General features: G+C 42.0%; 1 protein-coding gene across 2 annotated transcripts in view; it reads right to left on the reverse strand.

The window, feature by feature from the left end:
* The window catches only part of Fgf12 (fibroblast growth factor 12), a 339473-nt gene that overhangs the window by 229699 nt on the left and 89764 nt on the right, over nucleotides 1-20010 (reverse strand). Inside the window, exon 1 of one of the 2 annotated variants that reach the window (XM_090343950.1) lies at nucleotides 16016-16314. The exons of the other annotated variant lie outside the window; for it this stretch is intronic. Within the exon in view, the coding sequence (XP_090200076.1) occupies nucleotides 16016-16214 (199 nt within the window). The 5' untranslated portion in view covers nucleotides 16215-16314. Of the gene's footprint in view, nucleotides 1-16015; nucleotides 16315-20010 lie in introns of those variants that run through there. 2 annotated transcript variants of the gene reach the window in all.

Here is a 20010-nt window from a genome sequence, read left to right on the forward strand (position 1 = left end):
TATACTTTTAAGTTATGTTTTAATTATAAGCTTCCTTTCTAAATGTTCTAGTAAATTTACTGAGTAAATTAAATTTTGCACACTGTCCATAATTTAAGATATGATGATTGTAAGAGAATGTCAAGCCTGACAAATCCTTCTTCACATGAAGTGCCAATGGAAAAAATAGCTAAAAGGTAGATTCCAAGGCCTTGGAAATCACACTTGTCAATAACTCAAGCTTTCTTTACTTCATTCAGAACGTAAGGCATCCTATACTTTACCACATTTATATTGTCTAATTTAAAGTTGTCATGAAATACAACATTCCACATTAGCTTAACCAGAAATCTCCAACTTTCACTCAGTATTATATGTCTCCTTCCCCATATTGCTATCTTCTTTTTGAGATATTAGTAAACAAATAAATGAGGTTTTTTTCCCCCATTTGGGCAAAACTTGCTTTACAAAATCCCTTCTTTGCTTCAGTCCAAATTTATGTAATTTATGTAACAAGCCCATCCTGAGTGCTTAAAGAAATGCTAGAGACTAAAATAATACAACTAATAATACAAAAATACAACTAATAAGTATTCAAGTAAATTACTAAGTCTAACAAAACATAAAAAGTGCAGTTAACATGTGCTATATATTTTTGTATTCCATTATGCATATTTTCTAAACTTCATGTCAATATATTAGAAATGTATATCAAAAAATAGTGAAGCCAGACTCACATCTATAACATAGCTACTCAGGAGGCTGAGACTTGAGGATCAACGTTCAAAGCCAGCTTGGGCAGAAAAATCCATGTGACACTTATTTCTAATTAACTGCCACAGAACTGGAAGAGAAGATGTGGCTCAAGTAATACAGCATTAGCCTTGAGCAAAAAAACTCCGGGACACCATCCAGGCCCTGTATTCAAGCCTCAGAATCAGAAGAAGAAGGAGGAGGAGGAGGAGGAGGAGGAGGAGGAGGAGGAGGAGGAGGAGGAGGAGGAGGAGAATCTTAGAAACTACCTCATATAGTAACCTCTTAAAATGAAGGAAGTAGCCAGAGTAGACAAAAGACTTCCTCCCTAAGGTTTTAAGGATTCTGATTCTTGGCTCAGCATACATTTTATGATACCATTTTACATTAGCCAGAATTGAAAATCTTTTATTCCTGTTCCTTTGAAAAGGGTTATGTTTCAAACTAAGCTAAAGAATAAATACAGAGGATTGTATCATACACAGAAAATTCATTTAACGCTATTCTTAAGAGCTTTAAAGTAAGAGAAGAGAAGCAAGCCAATGAGGAAATAACGAGTTGACAGAAAGAAGCTTTTTCATTAGACCCAATCAACTGTATTCCCCACCACTTAGAGCTTCCCTTGGAAAGTGAGACCCGAGTAAATACATTCTCCCAAGGGTATTGAACACTACAATGACTTGTTGGTCTCAACCGCAAATATAAGGACCAGTCATGGCTAAATTTGAAATCAATAACAGAGGTCATTCCTCATTAACACAGCCTTAAGAAAATGAAACCATTCAAAAAAGCGATAGGTTCTTTTCCAGATTAGTAAAGCAAACCCACTTCCCCTGGTTTCAAGAGTAAAGATTTAAGTTACTATAAAGATGCCCCTTCTTTTTGCATGCCGAGACTGTCCTCATCCTCTTTGGCTAGTCTATTGATAGGGGTGACCATAATGAAACATGCTACAATGATCCTAGGTCTACTATGTGGTGAGTGAAACAGCTGGAAATTAAGTGTTTGGCTAAGGAAGGAAGAAGAAAGGAGAACTTATGTTAGGAATTGCAGTTACTGATTAGCTAGATTAATGCTTTTAAAATGTGTGTATGCTTTGAAGTATTATTTCTGTGAAAAAAATACAATTCAGTGTCCATTTCAGAATGACAAAAAAAAGAAAAGAAAATATGAGATTCTAAATGTTTTTCTAATAACTCAGTATCCAATGATAAAAGATTTCTGATATCTGACATATTAATGTTAGAGAAAATAAACTTATATTCAACTCAAAAACTGGTTCCATTCTTGCTCACAATGTTCATATTTGTGCATAAAATCCCTTGAATGTCTGAAGAGTACTTATAGCCACAAGCATATGAGTCACCAAAGGAATTAATTTCTGATCACCTACTATGTAGAAACCATGGAAATAACAGAGCCTTTGCCATCCAGAAATTCGCACTTTAGGTAAGGGCAGAGAAATGGGCATTTATATTATAATTATAACTCAGACTAAGCTGCATATCCACAGGAAAACCTAGGGTAGGAAAATTCTTCCATTTGTGAGCATCTGAGGAGGCTTAGAAGAAAAGGTAGGAGTTGAGCTAGGTAGGGCTGCAGCAGCAAGGATAAATAATAGCTTCGGTCTGGGCCTGTGAAACAAGGTGTGGAGGTTAATGGTATTTCTTATGGAGAGAGAGGGGGAAAAAAAAGGATCCTAGAATCTAAAGGAACTGAAATAGATATAGTGAAAGTTTAATGTATGTTACGAAGATTGGGACTGATTTAAGAAAGGTGTGGGAAAAGTGGAGAGGAAATCTTGTTTATGCAAGAAAATCTTGTTTAATCACATAATTGTGGCTACTTTTCAAAAAGAAGGAATTGGGCTGGAATTTGGCCTAGTGATAAGAGTGTTTGCCTAGAATACATGAAGACCCAGGTTGTTTCCTCAGTACCACATACATAGATAAAACCAGAAGTAATGCTGTGGCTCAAGTGGTAGAGCTCTAGCCTTGAGAAAAGCCCAAGGGCAATGCTCAGTCCCTGAGTTCAAGGCCCAAGACTGGCAAAAAAAAGAGAAAGAATTACTTCCCTTGAAATATAGACATTAAGGGGAAAATTGTTCAAAAGAACAGAGCAAAACTACAACTTGTAGTCCAGAAATATAAATTTAGCGAGAATATTAATTATATATTATCTTGTAGAAAAGAGACAAAGACTGTCTCATTCTTTATATATCTCATTCACAAGCACGTAATATACAGAAATTCATTAAGCATCTGGCAATAGAACTTGACTATAGTTATATAAGGGCAGCTACCTACATTTTTTTTTATTGTTGTTTTGACAGCTTTTTCCACATATGTGGTACTAAGCAATCGAACCTGAGTCTTCATACATGCTAGGCAAGCGTCTACCACTAGGCAAAACTCCCAGCCCAGCTACCTACATTTATGTTAATGAGGAACCATTAGATAGATCTTCAGTCAGCACTGGGTAACACTGCTAAAAGGAGGAAGCCATGGTGTAGCAAGACGGAAATCAGTGAATACCAGTCCATGTTTCACCTTTGAGTGCTGAGGATAAACATGATTACATAATATGCCAATGTCTCAATACCCTCTTGCACATGACTATATGGAAGCTGATGTTTTCCAATTCAGTCCTCCTGTGCTCCTGGGTGGGGTGCCCAAGGATGAAGTCACAGATATTCATCCTCAAGGGCAGGACATGTGACAGCTTAGGACAAAAGTCCTAACCACAGTGCCAACTGCAACAAGGGTTTTACATGGGAATCACAGACATTGGCCTGAATTCAAGTCATGAAGCCAGACGTATAAAGCTAGCTGCTCTCCAGAACTCACAGGTGTACCCCTCGCTCAAGAAAAACCAAGCTACAGAGTGTGGAGGCGGCCCATCCACAAAGCTGCCAGTTTCTCTCTGAAGGATCTTTCAGGGAAAGATAAGTCAGGCAAGAAGGCAAACAATTTCTTTGCAATGTTTCCTTTTCCAGAGGGGCAGGCCCATAGAGATAATCACAGAAGATATCTGTGTAACTTACTTGCCAAGATTTTTGAGCAACTGAACCATCACCTCAAATGCCAATTCTCCATCTCCTCATGCCACTCTCTGGTTAAAAAAAAAAAAATCAGGCCCAGTCCTTTTTTTGGTAGACCTGGCTTGAGCTCAGGGCCCTGAGCACTGTCCTTGGACTTTCCCAAGGCTAGAGCTCTACCACTTGAGTCTCAGCACCACTTCTTTTTTCTTTGTTATGTGATACCAGGGAATCAAACCCAGGTCTTTCCTACCACTAGGCCAAGCTCCCAGTCCAAATTTTTTTCCATTATATTTTTATTGTAATTAATAGAAGTGTTACATTATATTCATCAGATAGAAAGGTACATTACTTCACAAATATTGATACCCTTTCTCATGTCATGGTCCCCATTTTCCTTCCCCCTTCCCCGCTTATCTTGATTTCCCTCCTTCCCTATACTATTTCAAATACCCAATTAAGCATAGATAAAATATATCAGATAACAAGGTGAAATATTGTAATATGAGATAACCAAAGGACAGCAAAAGAGATGAGAGATAACACAGTACATTAAGGACAACAATCACTCATTATATGGCTTTTGTTTCTATATCCTGGAGGTCCTTTCATTTAGTGTCATACTATATGGCCTTATGTATCTAGATTTTGTTCTATTGTAAATCTGCTAGGAGAGCCCAAGGTTTCTACTGATTATGACAAATGAGGGAAACCATTGGCCCTATGTTCCTTTGAGTCTCCAGCCCAAATCTTATAGCAAAAAAAAAAAAGCATGACAGCAATACAATTATAACTTATAACTGATTCTACATAGTTAAAGTTAGATTTCTTTATTATTAGAAGTTCTCCTTATTTTTCCTCACTTTTTGTTAATTGGTCAGACATAAGTAAACTCCATGCCAACCTGTTTAGGGGATTTGGGGCTGCTGTCCTTTGTAAAACATAATACTAATGGGTGCTGATGCCTCAAGACTATAATCCCAGCTATTCAGAGAACTGATATCGGATGATCATGGTTTGAAGTTAGTTTAGGCAGAAAAGTTAGACTTTTACTGCCAAGTAATAAGCAGTGGAAGTGAATAAGCAGAAGTGGAAGTATGGCTAAAATAGTAGAGCTCCTGCCTGAAGCATGAGCAAGAATGTGAGGTTCTTAATTCAAGCCTCAGAACCAGTACACATAAAACAAAATAAGAAAATGCAATGCTACAGATGGAACAGATATTAAGTGAGCAGAGAAGCTAGAGGTATTTGAATGAAAATGGAATTAACGCTGATTCATCAGGCAATTTATATATGAACCTCTACTATTTTGGACACTTAATTTAATTTTTGCTCCTTCATCACCATTTGGGGAGGATAATCTCCTTTGAAGTCACTGAAAGCATGTGGTTGTTTTTTGAACTTCCAGATTTAAAAACAACAATTAAGCTACCAAAGCAACAAAAAGTCTTTACTGGAAAGTTTCATCAATTATTTGTCTTTATATAAAAGCATATAAGCTCACATATGTCTTCTCATGAATCCTTTCACATTTCATTTCAATCCTTTCTGACCTTAGCTCAAAAAAGTCTAAAATACTCCAAGTATATTGGATTTAATTCTTAATCCTTGAAGAAACAGGGAAGATTGATATTTTAGATGAAGATACTTCTACTTATACATTACAGGTAATTATAAAAGTGCAAATAAGAGCATATGAAGCCACATACTAAGGAAAGAAGTTGTTTGTTTTGGATTTTGACAGTCCTGGGGCTTGAACTCAAGGCCTGGGCACTGTCCGTGGGCTTTTTCAAGGCTAGCACTCTACCATTTGAACCACAGTACCACTTCTGCTTTTTTCTGTGTATGTGGTACGAAGGAATTGAACCCAGGGCTTTGTGCTTGCTAAGCAAGCATTCTACCACTAGACCATGCTCCTGGCTCCAGAAAATGTTTTGTTCTTCTTATCTAAGTAAAGAAGCAAGAATAAGGCTCATCGTTCACATTTTTCACTCCTGCAGAGAGGAGGGTAATAGTTAATTGCCATTCAAGCTGACAAGGTCTTAGATACCTTTCTTTTGGAAGGAAGCAAGGAAGTAAGGAAGCAAGGAAGCAAGGGAGCAAGGGAGGAAGGGAGGAAAGGAGGGAGGGAGGGAGGCAGGCAGGCAGGCAGGCAGGCAGAAAAGAAAATGACATCCATTTCCAGACATGGCAGAAAACTAGTAGACTAGATTAAGGAAAACAAGCCTAAATTCAAGTGTGAAATCTAATTCTAACTAGTCCTGTGAGACTGGAAGTTCTCTATTTACAGTTCTTCAGTATGTATTTGTGGGGAGTAGTGATACTAACTTAAGAATCTCTCTTTCTCTGTGTCTTGTTCAATTTGGTTACTAGTTTAACAGCAGTCGGAGACCTGTAGTGGCACAGGTGATGTGCCAAGCTGAGAGTGTAGTGTTGACCACAGCATAGGTCCTGCGGGTAGAAATTCACATTTTCATCACTTAGACAAGGCTTGCATATACACAAGAGATACAACTGTGTTTGGGAATGCCGCTAAAGATTTCACAACAAACAGAAGGAAGATGGTGCAGAGAAAATATTTATGCCCTTCTTCTCATGGTGAAATCATCACCTCCAAGGTGATGGTACACAGGAGGTGAGGCCTTTGGGAGGTGATTAGGTTGTGATGACAGAGCTCTCATGAATGGGAATGATGCTTCTGTAAAGAGACCCCAGAGGACATCCTTGCCCTTTCTGCCAAGTGAGAAGACAGTAAGGAGACTGTTGTTTGTGAGCCCAGAATCATGTCCTACCAGACCCCATATCTTCCCAGCCACTAGAAAGTAGAAATTGGTATGTTTCTGTTGCTCAAGTCACCCCTTTGTGATAGCTATTTGAATGCACCAGGACATCCATGCAAGTAAAACTACTATCCACAACTTGTAAGCATTAAAAATGCAGTTTTTAAGACATTTGAAGTTTTTTTAAGTAATTACTTTTAGTTTCAAGACCCCAAGGATGAAAGGTTTGTAAGGAAGGGTTAGTGCTCAACTCTGGATATATATTAGAATCATTGAAAGAGTTAAAAACAAACAATACAAACCAAGAGGTGAAACAAGGGTGAAAGTGAACACAATAATCACACTTTTTAGGTATGTGTGGCATTAACACATTCTTTTTAAAAATTCCTAGTTGATTTTAGTTTGCAACTTACTATAAGAAGCACTGGATGGCTAATAGAAAATCCAAGCCTTTAACATTTTGTGATCTGATGAATACATGAAATGCAATCCGTAACAAGTTTGGTCTTAGGTCTTGGTATTCTAATGACCATTAAACATCATTAAGAAAAGATTCTCAGCCAGGCTCGGTGGCTCATGCCTGTAATTCTAGCTACTCAGGAGGCTAAGATCTGAGGATCAAGATTCAAAGCCAGCCCAGGCACAAAAGCACCTGAGACTCTTATCTCCAATTAACCTCTAGAAAATGGGAAGTGGGACTTGGCTCAAGGGTAGGGCAGTAGCCTTGAGCTAAAGAGCTCAGGGACAGCGCCCAGGCTGAGTTCAAGACCCATGACCCACAAAAAAAAAAAAAAAAAAAAAAAAAAAAAAAAAAAAAGATTCTCAATTCTTAACTTCTGATTGACAGCTTAGAAAAAGAGACCACAGATGAAATAAAAGGACCACAAGGCAATCAAATGACTAAAATAATAGACAAATGAGGAAACATTTGAAATTTTTGCTTTTTAAACTCATTTGACTATAAAAAGACCAATGTAGTCAGTCCAAACTCACTTAGAAAAGCCAAACAATTTCCATACTTAAGAAAGATATTTCACAAAAATAATATGTCAAGTTATTTCTTTGATCTTGTTTTCCCTATGGTTAATCTCATGTTGTTAATGTATCTGACTTTGTTACCTGGTATATTGTATATCCGTTTATTTGTTTATTTGAAATAGGGAAGGGAAGGGGAAAACAAGATGATTGGGGGGGGTTAGGGGAGGAAAAGGGGGACAAAAACATGAGAAGGGGTATCAAGGTTTGAGAAGTACCCACTACCTGACAAATATAACTGTAACCCATCTATACATTACCCTGACAATAAAATACAATTTAAAAAAAGAAAGATATTTCAAACCATGGATATTCAGAACAGAAAAGGCCTGTTCTCTCTCTCTCTCTCTCTCTCTCTCTCTCTCTCTCTCTCTCTCTCTCTCTCTCTCTCTCCCTCTCTCTCTCCCTCTCTCTCTTTATATATATATATATAACATATACATATTTATATATAATTTCTCTATATATGTATATGTATATACATATTCTATTTTCCTTAATATTTGTATCTGTCAGACACAATACTGAATTGTACAATTGTCATTTCAAGATAGCAGGACTTAACTGATGAGAAAGTTGAGTATTCTATAATGTTCCTTTGGGAATTCAAGAATAAACTAGTTAGCCTTGCACAAACAGGTATAATGAATCTTCAGACTTAACCAATTCATTGAACAATATACCATGCTCATTTCCTAACTCTTCCATTCTACAGGATATTTTCTGACACATATCAAGAGAGTTCTTCCTCCTCTACCCCAAGCATTCCTTCACCTTAGCAAAGACACAATTCATTCTTTAAACAGTTGAAGAGAGTAGTGCCTTCTTGGACTACAAGTTACCTCTACACAATCTTTTTCAAACATAAGGCTATCACCACCTCATGTTATACCTGTACTATCTGCAACGAAGACCCATAGCTCTCAAACTTTTGAATCTCAGGATAATTTTTAGATTTCTAGATCTTTTTTAGAATCCCAAAGAGCATATTTTTGTCCTTACAAGCTCTCCAAATTTACTATATATAGAAATGACAACAAAAGCATCTCAAATACTTAAAGTTTAGTTTACAAACAGGTTTGCAAGCCTCTCTAATGTCTGGCTTAACAGAAGGAAGCTGGATCCTCAAAGCGGACCCTGCCTTCAGTTTCTGGCCATATATTGTGTTCAGTGATGGTTTATAAATATAACTGGACCTCACAGAAAAATGTGGTTAAAGGGAAAGGGAATCAAATGAATGGAGATTTGTAAGTCTCTGGAAAACTCAATCAAGAAACAATGAGTGCATGTAGGCAAATGATTGGTGGTACTGTGAAATCTTTTTTTTTTTAAACATCTTGCCCTTGTATACTCACTGAGAGGTGAGTAAGATGTTCCGGAACAGTGCATTGCATTTTGACAACTGCCAGATCCAACTCATGTCCCTACTTCCTTCCTATGCTTTTGCTTCTGGTCTGCCTCCTCTGCTATCCATTTTCTTCTCCAAAGCCAACATGGCCATTTTAAAATGCATGTCACATTCTATGATCTCCTACTCCTGACCCCTCGTTGAATCCTGGATTAAAACACAAAATGTTTCTTCAGATTTTCAAGGGCCTCCACCATTTGGCCCTGGCCACATCTTCCAATACCACCCGTGTCCCTTTGTGCTGGTTCTTCAGCCTACATCAGTTTTCTTCCAGTGCACTGAGTTCTAGTCTTATACAAATTTCCATGCCTCTCCTGTGTTTTGAATGTTTGTCCATCTCACTTTAAAGATCTGATCCTTCCAAGCTTAACCTAAATGATTCTTTGTCAGAGAGACATTGCCTGACCAAACACTAAGAGAGTATTTTCATTTTACAAATCAGCTGACAGAGAGAGGCACAGAGAATAAGAAACGCCTAGCATTGTACAAATAATATATACAAAATTCAATTTCAGACTGGACTCCAAAATCCACAATATAGAATTCTTCTACTATACTGCCTAATAAAAGGCAATTTTGGAGGGGAAAAATACATATAATGATCAACCAATTTCTACAGGGCTCTAATAAACTCAGTATCAACCTCTTGACTTTCACAAACAACTGAGAAACTCTTAAAGCAACTGTTTATGTTTAGAGTCAAGAAAAGTCTGCCCCTCTGGGTCCAAAGTCCCAGAATGATTAGAGATGTCCCTAGGAGAATCCTTTAATCCCTGAAGCTCTTGGCAGACACTGTACACCCTACCCTGGGACCCGGACCCCATACATGAGAGACATGAGGTATCTTACAGTATTGGACCAAATACCTCCATCTGTTTTTATTCCTCTGTCCTCCTCCACAGGGTTCTGGATCACATGCTGAGCCAGAAAGCCACATAAAAAGCATAATCCCATTTCTTGACCTCTTCATGAGACTACTCTCAACAATAGTTTCCCAACTTCAAATGAAAATTATTACAAGTCAGAGCGTCTTCGTCCAATATGATGGAATATAAAGATAATCTTCAATGTGGAAACTGAAGCAATGCAACTGACAGCTTAGTCACTGTCTTATATTAACCTAAACAAGTTTCTCTGATACTTTGATGGTCAATTTTCTCAGTTCTAAGATGAAATTTACTATAGTAGGTCACTATAACACATAAAAGAGGCAAATGTTATGAAGAAACTTTGCAAACCCCACAGTTCTGCAGTCAAATTAGTTGTTTTTAAAATGTATCATTATATCTGGTTAATTTGGAGGTGTTTGGCATCTAAGATCCCTCTTAGAAGATGGTCTTAGATTAAAATCCCTTTAATTGTGCTATGTGTTTCTTTGAAAAGACAAGCTGTGTAGTTCTGTGGGAAAGATATCAAATTCTAAATGCAGATATGAAATACGCTTCCTGTGCCTTCATAAAATCTGAAATAATTCTTGTAGGACAAGTAGAAAATATATACTGTCAAGAAACACTTAACTAATATGCAGAAACCCTAGGAATTATTATCAACAACATTCCCAAACCAAATCTACATAGTAGTATCTATGAATAACTAGCTCACCAAGAAGGATCAAAGCCTGCTAAGATATGTGCCCAGGGCTTTTCCCTGTCCCCAGGATACTTCTTTGTTCCAGTGTCATGAAGATCTAAAGATCTTCCAAAAATATCCCTACTGCTTTCTCAAACACAGAAACTGCCTCATTTCCTACACATTGTTTTTCTAATTTTGTTCAAGAATACCAACTTCATTAAAACTTAGGGACTTAATCCTGACTTACAGCTTGATGAGATCTCTACAGAATGAAAGAAATGGAGAGATCACAGAGTTACTGCTATTTTAAGCATTCTTAAATAGAAACATAATTTGTTGATGAGAATGCACAGCTATATACAAAATAAGATAAGAAAATAGAAAATATTAGCTTAAAGCCTAGGGTGGGATTCTGAAGAGAAAACCTGGTTGTTTAGTTTTTGATTAGGATGCTTCCTATTTCAGACATGAGTCATACTTGTAAGAGAGAAAATACAATCAAAGGACTAGCTATAAATATAAAATAGTCCCTGTCAGACAAATTTATTTTTGATCTACACAGTGACAAAAATATTTTAATTTATGGGGAAAAAACATCATTTAGAGTCTAGTGATCACATGTTTACGTATTCTTCACCTTTGCTGTCATTTTTCTTCTAGAAGACTATAGTTTTGATGACATTTGTCTTCCTCTGAGTGAAGGAAGAGGTTCGACAGGAAAATGTTGAATGGTTATGCTGTTACCTTCTATACACCTTACCAAAATACATTGAAAGGACATTGAAATATAAATAACTACAACTATGTAGCAGCAGAAATAAAGAAAAAAAACAAATGAAAACTCACAAGATTTGTTATAATTACAATCACTTCACTGATTTATCTTAGTTATGTTAGATTTTCACAAAAAGACGATCTTTTTTAACAAAAATACCAATTTTTTTAAAAAGAAGAGAAAGGTATATGAAACCTAGTACTTAAATTATGAAACATATACGTTGAATTTCCAGGTGAGGGATTTTTTTTCACATTAGTGATTTTTGTTTGATTGTTTTGGTTTAAAGAAACAAGAAAAACAATATGCACACAAAAATCACTTCAAATACACAGGTCTACACTTTCTAGAAAGGCTCTCACTGGAAAAAAGGAAGAAGGACATTGTTTAGTTCTTAGGAGAATAGCCACACAGACACTAAATGAATTCTGGTATATATATTCTACCAACTGACTTACAGTTTAACAGAATGAATACCAAGACGAAGTTTTGTCAGAGGAGAGTGGGACTCTAAGGGAGGGGAGAACAAAGAAATAGAAAGGAAGGCAGACAAATATAGTCATAATGTTCATTGTGCATAGGTGAAAAGGAAACTTGAAAGATTAGGTGGGTATGAGAGAGTTGGGGGAAGAATAATGAAAGGAGTAATATTGCACTCAGAAGTTCACATGTTTAATTGAAACCCTTCCCCTTTATACAACAATTCAATGGTAAGTTAAAACTCAGTACATCCTATTACCATATTGTTGTTGTTTATTTTTTGTCAGTACCAGGGCTTGAACTCAGGGGCTTACAGCTTTATAGGCTTACTTGCACACAGCTGCTACTTTACCACTCAAACCAAGCCAGGCTTTGCTTTGAGCTGGTTATGTTAGGGATGGAGTTTCTGGGACTTTTATGCCCATGCTGGTTGTGAACTGTGATCTTCCAGGTATCAACATGCTGAGTAGCTAAGGTTATAGGCATGATCCATGATGCCTAGCCATCTTACTCTTCTTGATCATAAATACTCTCCATTGCCTGTAGTAAGTTGTGAGTTCAAACAGAAATCTTCTTCGAGTGAATCATTTGAACATGTGCTTCTCTTCAGTATAAAGCAAGTAAAAACAATCCATGGAGTTCGTGAGGTTTTATTAAACTCAAACTTAAGTGACATCAACATTTAAGCAAATAGTCTAACTAGGCTGGCTCATATAAGTAATTTCATGCATAAAGAATTAGCTAAATGACTATCAGAATTCTATTTTGTCAGAAAGCAAACAAACAAGCTAGAGCACAGTGGCTTAAGCCATTATTCCTAGTTATTATGGAATTGAAATGCAAGGTCAGCCCTGACATAAAATGTTTGAGAGATTCCAGCTTTGCCAATGGCTGGGCATGGTGTTACACCCTACAGTCCCAGCTATGGAGAAAGTACAGTGGTACCTGGGAATTCTAATAGCTTCAACATTTCATTTCTGAAGAGCTACACTCCACTTGGTTCCAAAAAACATAACTCATCCTGTGCTGGCTACAGGACTTAACTGGAGGATTCAGTTATATAGGAAGCATCCTGGCAATAGTTGTTTCAAACTCAAATTGTCTTTCTTAGCATATACCTCATTCTGCTATGAGTTACTTCTTCAACACTACAATATCTCTATTATAATTATAAATAATATTGATAATGGTGTTAGGAATCTAACTAATGGTCAGGAAAAAACAACATAAAATGATCCCCACTCTGATCAGAGGTCTTGATTTTCCCACTTCCCATGTTTTCTTCATTATATTGCAAGAAGGGTGATAAACAGTGGTAACAAATCAACTGAAATTAGTTCTTAGGCCTATTTTTTGGCATAATCTAGCCATGTAAACTCAGATAAATCACAAACTGACTGAGACGTGGTGCTTTCTCATCGATACAGGTGAGGATTTTGCTGCACAATCCCAGCACAAACTATCACATGGTGTGGCCCTTAGAACCACATGCCATGACAGCGTTCCTCTACAGACCCCATGTTTTCATTCAGACTTCTGTGGTTTGAAAAGCTAACCCCTATACCATGCTAAATCTTTGATGCATTGGTAAAGTTTCAGCATGCTATATATTAGAACTTGGTAAACTAAGAAAAGAGTTTGAGAAACATTCACTGCGTCAGCCCTGCAATCAGAAACATGAGTTGGCCTTGCCAAGTGAACACTTGGTTTAGTCTCACAGCTTCAGCTGAATCCCCCTGGAAAGTCTGATCAGTGGAATGTGGATCTCAATAACAGAAACTTAGAGGAAATTTTTATCACGGTATGTTATTCCATTTCACCATTTCAGCCACTTGTGAGTCAATGTGTAGTAGTTCATTCACTAAGGTTTAGCTCAGAAGAGCTGGTGGTTTCAAGAATATTTCAGTTATTAAATAGATCTAAAATCATTATACTGAGAACACAGATGCTCTCATTTTACTTGTTGATGTTCAGCAACTTCTTCCCAAACCACTAAAGCATTGGTCATGGAATTGAGACATGGAAGGTGCTACCTCGTTATAAGCAGGATCAGCCCATGCTCTGAATCATAGTTGCTGACAGCGAAATCAACAGATTTATTATTTGGCTTTGTTAGTGATGATAATAGCACACTATCATCTTCCCCTCCAATTTTTCCACATCCCATATTCCCATTCTTCTGAAGTCCTGGGAGTACAAATGCATTCCTGCTTGTTCTTGCACTGGGCATGCCCTAACAATCCCTGCTGTCTCTCAGACAGATTGTTACTGTGACACGTTAGCTAAAGGAAGTTACCAGTCAGGAGGCTCCTTACCAAGATGATCACTAAATAGATGATGAAAAAGGAGAAGCTAATTACATATACACAGAAGAAAACACCAAGCTCAGAGATTCCCTGTTCTCTAAGATGCTAAGGAAATGACCAAAAGAAGTAAAAAAAAAACACAGTTCTTCTACTCTCCACTCCCGTGCAAAATTAAGCCATGCAAACTGGTCATTTGCAAATCAACTTCAACAAAATATCAAGTAACCTTACTTCATCTATTCCAGAACACAATCCACTTATTCTTATTACCTTGTTTTTTAACTGAGGAAGCCGAGTAAGATCAGCTCAAAAATAACATACAATTATCGCAAGTAGCTTACAACAACATAGTTCTAAGGTGGAAGTCAAAGTGAGTATTGCACTGAGTTCAGAATCTGAAAGTTCTAATAAGACTTCATAAGCCGTAAGGGAAGGCTTCCAAATGAACCTTGTACAGCAAAATCAAGGATTTTGTTCATCTAATATGAATTGTTTAACCATTACTGTGCAGAGGTAACTCAGTGTCATATAAATGTTCATATATAAAAGGCACAGGTTATGTTAATTGGATGTAGCATAACAAAGTGTTAGTAGTTCCTGCCTTGGGGAATCATAATTATTTTTGTTTGCTCCTACAACTTACAACTTTATTGTCATCACAACATTTAAAAATGAGCCCATTAACAAAGTGACTAATGTCATGAGGAAGCAATGGGAAATAAAACATGATTTTCTTTCAAGTTTTAAGCCCAAATTCCTAATTTTCACAACACTTGAAGGCAGCCTCACTACTGCATTCCTAGAAAAAGATAAAAACTAGTTTAACTGATTATCACAAAGCAATTTCCTTGTCCACTCTATTCTTTTCATTCCTTCTGTCCACATTCAAGGTAGAATATCTGCAAATTTAAATACACATTTCAGCCACACCCTAGGAATCACTGCTTTCTGAGAAACACAGATCTTGGGAATTTGCTTTCATTCTCTCATGCTGGGACACTTCTCTATTCCATCATCTGGACACCTGAGTTACCCATTTTCCCTTAGAGCAAACATTTGAGCCTAGGACAATAGAAGAGACTCAGGTTGAGAATGGTTTGGGCATGCAAATCTTTGACCCACCTAAAGTTTTCTTTAAATTCTTTAATGTCCAAAATGTAGACAATATCTTGTTTACTTACTGTCTTACCAGTGTGAGTGTGCACAGACAGAAAAGTTTGCAAGCAGAGTCAGTGGGAACTATCAAAGTCATTGGAAAAGAATGGGGAAGAGAAAGACTATGCACGTGGAAATACAATAAGCATATGAGAAAATGACTGGATTGTTTGGAAACTCCAATACCATGTGTTGCTAGAATAAATGGAGGCTTACCTGATGTTTACTCAGTATCTAACGTGTTGTTATGAGAGATATGGGAAAGGGCTTGAATTATTCTTGGATCTTCAGTAGGTAGTAATAAGTATTCCATAGGTAGATGGATGGATGGATAGAGTGTGTATGTGGATGGATGGATAGATGGATGGATGGATGGATGGATGGACCGAGGGAGAGATGGACAGATGGATGGATGGATGAGGTGTTCACTCCCCTTCAGAACTACACTGGCGTTTGGGGACTGCATACCTCTGTACAGATGACTTTTGTCTAGTCAAACTGTGAACTAGTCAAAGCAGAAAGTGTTCTCCTGCCTATGGGACAAGAAGCTGTTAACTCACTCCTAGAAGGTAGTTGATCTCGGGAAGGAGGTCTGCAAATGGGAAAGAGGATGGGCCTGAATGTTAGTTAGAAAGGACTCCTGGTCCCTGTCCATGAGCCATCTCCAGCTGCTTGGAGAAATGGGGAGAAGAGGTGCTGGTCTCTAGGGAGCCCACTGTCTGGGCTTCTACTGACCTGGTCTCCGCCTCACTGGCCTCTTGCGGCCGCTGCAGAAGCGCACCTTGCTGAACACCCCGAGGACGTGCCTCTCGCATAGGGAGCGCCCGTCTTTGCTGGGGCTGGAGCGGCGCTTGGAGGCCGACACTCGGTCGCTGTTGGACTCCCTGGCCTGCCGCTTCTGTCGGATCAAGGAACTGGCTATAGCCGCAGCCATAGCTGCTCAGCGAGAGCCCCAGGCCCCGGGCTCCACTGCGCCCTAGAGCTCACGCTCCGCCGGGGCGGCCGAGGGCGAAGGAGCCTACGCGGGCCGGCAGTGCTCGTGGTGTCTGAGGAGGCCAAGGTGAGTCGGAGTCTGGGCAGTGACAAATCCCAACGTGTGGGAATCGGGAGGTAAACTTCTCCAGCCGCCGGCGGCCGGGGGCGGGGCGGTCTCCGGCCTTCCTGCGAAGTAGTCCTGGGCACCCCAAACTTGCACCCCAAAGCGATCCACGTCCAGAGAGGGGACGGTGGGGAGTCGGGTCACAGCGCGAGCGGGGTGCCAAGTGGAAGAGGAGGGAAAAAAGATGTCCAAAATAACCAGCCTGGCTCCGGTGGGGGCGGAGGAGCGAGCGCGGAAAGGTGTCCGAAGTAAATCTTCACGTCCGTACATGGAAAACCCGTTTACAGAGCAGAGTCTGGGCGCAGGCGACTCAAGAGTGCCCCGGTTTAAAAAAATAATATATATATATATATACTAAAAAGTGAGAGAGAGCGCAAAAAAAAGAAAAACCCACCACGGTGCTTAAAAATCGGGCCACCCACCGCGGGAGAGGAGAGCAGAGGCCGGCAGCCCTTGAGCCCCCTGCGGCCCGCAGGTCTGGAGTCTAGGAGGTCCGGCCCGGCCGGGTGAGGTCTCCCGAAGGCATCGCGCCGGCTGCGGGGACCCGGGGCGGGGGGGGGAGACCGCCACCGCCCGAGTTCTGGGGTTCCGAAAGGCGCAAAGTGGGAGCGGGTGGCTACAGTGTGGGTGAGGGGCGCGCGGGACGCGGGGCGCGGGGCGGGGACAGCTGTTTCCAGCTGCTGGAGGGCGACTCTGTTCCGGCAGCGCTGCAAAGAGAGCGGGAGGCAATGGGGGGAGGGAGGAAGGGAGGGGAGGGAGGGAGAGGAGGAAGGAGGGGAGGAGGGAGGCTGGGAGATCCTCGAGGGCCAAGCCACCCTCGGGAGAAACCCGCGAGAGGCGATCCACGGGGTCCCGGGAGCGGGCGCTCTGGTTCTTTCCGCTCGCCTTCCGGCACGAGACGGCAGGGTGGGTGATTATGGAGGGAATCCTCAATCGGGAATGACTCAGTCGTTCAAACGAGCCCCCTGCACCCAAAAGGCAGCGACGCGGGAGAAGGTGTCCTCTCCAGCGTGGCGGCACCCACACGCGTTTAACTGGAGCTCCCCGCCATGGTCCTCCCGGAGCCGCCGCACCGAGCCGGTCTCCGCACAGGCTCAGAGGGAGCGAGCGAGGGAGGGAGGGAGGCAGGGGAGGAAAGAAGGAGGGAAAGAGGGGGTGCCCTGGCGTGCTGGGGTTCAGGTCCTCTCCGCGCTGCCCGGCTCCCCCCGCCCCCCATCCCCTCCCGACCCGGGACTCGCGCGCCCCGGGCAGGTGGGCAGCTCACGGGAGGCACCGGTCAGAAGGGGACGACCCGCCCGACGCCTGGCCGACCACTCAGTCCCGCGCCGCCCATCCCGGCCAAGCGAGTGACCGGCGCGCAGCGAACACCCGCGCGTCCGCCCGGGCGGGGCGGGAGCCGGCTGCGGCCGACGTCGTCTGGCGGCGGCTGCGGCTCCGGATCCCAGCTGCCCACCGTGGTGTGGCGCCCAGCGCGCAGGTGGGGCCAGCGGAGGGAGGGCGGGGTGGGGTGGTGGGGGAGTCCGAGGCCGCCCCGCGGCGAGGGCGGGAGGTGGCGGTGGCCGGGCGCGTTCCCTGGGTTCCCTGGGCCTGGGGAGCGGCACCCAGACTCAGGAGCCCCGGGTCAGGAAGCCGGTGCCACCCGCGGTCAACTCGCCCAACTTAAGGCTCGGAGTCGCCGGCTTGCGGGGCAACCGCCCCCCCCCACCCCCACTTCCCGCCCCACTGCCTCCTCCCCAGCCCCGGGAGGGGGCGCTCAGGGCGGAGTCCCATTCATGAGCCGCGGCTCCGGGAGCGCGCCGAGCTGCACCGGCTCCCGGGCGCTGCCAGCCGGCTCGCTCGGGTGGCTCCGCAGAAACTCCAAGCAGAGGCCACTGCCACCGAGACGGCGGGCGGGTCGCGGACAGCTCCTCCAGCGGGAGAGCACTCGTGGGGTTGAGCTGGGGTCCCGCTCCTAAAGGCGCTGGGAAGAGCAGGAGCGCGCTCTAGGGTCCCTGAGACCTCTCCTCCCAGACTTCCCTCTCCTCCCTCCCCCCTCCTCGCTTCACCCCAATTGCCCCCCTCTCTGTGTCTTCTGTCGCTCCCCCTTTTCTCCTCTCTACGCAATCCTACGTGATTGAGGTTTGGATGAGGAATTTTCAGAGGCAGAGCAAGGGAACTGCAGCTTGGGTCTGTTGTGTCCGGTCTCCGCCCCCCCCCCGCCACTCCCCCCCCAACAGTAAAGCCTCCACCAGAGGCTTGAAGCACCTAAGGGGTTCAGGGTGAGGACTCTGCCAGAATGCACTCGGCCCTCTCTCCAATAAGCAAGCGCCTGCAGCATCCTCTGCTTAGGGAGGAAGGAAGTGGACAGCTGAGATAAGCAGCCCTGACCTCTTGATCTCCCATGTTGGACCTCACCTTCAGCTCATTCTGGAACAAATGCAAGTGTTCTAGCCACCTGGGAACCTGAATGCCTTGATTCTGTCTGACAAGCTACAAACCAGACTCAGATCCTTAAAAAGAAAAACAAAATTAGCAAGTTCACTAAGGCAGAAATAGAGGTGGGTTGAAGAAGTGACCTAGGCAAGGACAGTCGACAACCAGCCTGAGATGCAATCAAGTCCTCAGAAGCATTGAGGTGACAGCTGATGTCACAGGAACACAGCAGCCAGCCTAGTTAAAACTGCAGCACTAGAAGCTGTGGAAATGTGGGCAGAGTAAACACCTTTGATTCGCGTTAAGGTGTGGGCGTGGCTGTTAGCTATATTTACAATTTCCTTTCCATTTCTCATCAAACCTCACAAGTCTCTTCTCAAGTGCTTCTGTAAGCATCAAAGATAGCCGCAAAGGATTCATGGATGACTTCAAAGCAGAGAAAGGTGTAGGTTGAAAAGAGAAGTCTTAAGACAGGTGGAGGAAAATGTGGACTCTGGAGGCTTCTGGATATCATTGTGGGAATCAAGGAGGTACAGCAGCCATCTAGATGTCTACAGGAGCTGGTAGGTCCAGCTGAAATAGGGATTATGGTGTGTAAGATAGTCCAGAACCATCACCAAGTGTAACCACTCAGCACTCTCTTGTGTCTGGGGGCCTGGATTTCCAAAGCTGCCAGTTAGGCAGTAGAAGTTAGTAGATCAGGGCAAATGGGGTAGCCAGCTAGCAAGTGTTTGAACAGACAAATGTCCTGTGGAGTCCTCTGGGCTGTCCTATACCTGGGCAATCATGTGGCTGAATGAGAATGATAGATTCATTCTTGAATTTCCAAAAATCCACAAGAAGACAGGCATAGAAAATGCTCACACACCACTGGACTCCCAACGCAAAGCTTTATGTATACATTCTCAAAAGTTCATGTGGATGAAACAATTGTGATGCTTTGATATCATCTGGTGGCTGGGTACTAGTAGCTTTCCCCTGCAAGAGGCTGAAATCTCATGATCACTGATCAAAGCCAAAGAGACAAATCCAAAAGACGTTTATTTCCAACTAAGTAATAAAAAGCTGGAACTGGAGGAATGGTTCAAATGATCAAGCACCAGCCTTGGAAGAGGCAAGGGAGACCATGAGGCCCTGAGTTCAATTCCCAGTACTGCCACTAGCACACACAGACACTCATGCATGTTCATGACCATGCGTAAGTGTGCATTCATACACA

This window comes from Megascapheus bottae, chromosome 1 (genome assembly GCF_031878675.1).
Source record: "Megascapheus bottae isolate mThoBot1 chromosome 1, mThoBot2.hap1, whole genome shotgun sequence".
Taxonomy (NCBI): Eukaryota; Metazoa; Chordata; class Mammalia; order Rodentia; family Geomyidae; genus Megascapheus; species Megascapheus bottae.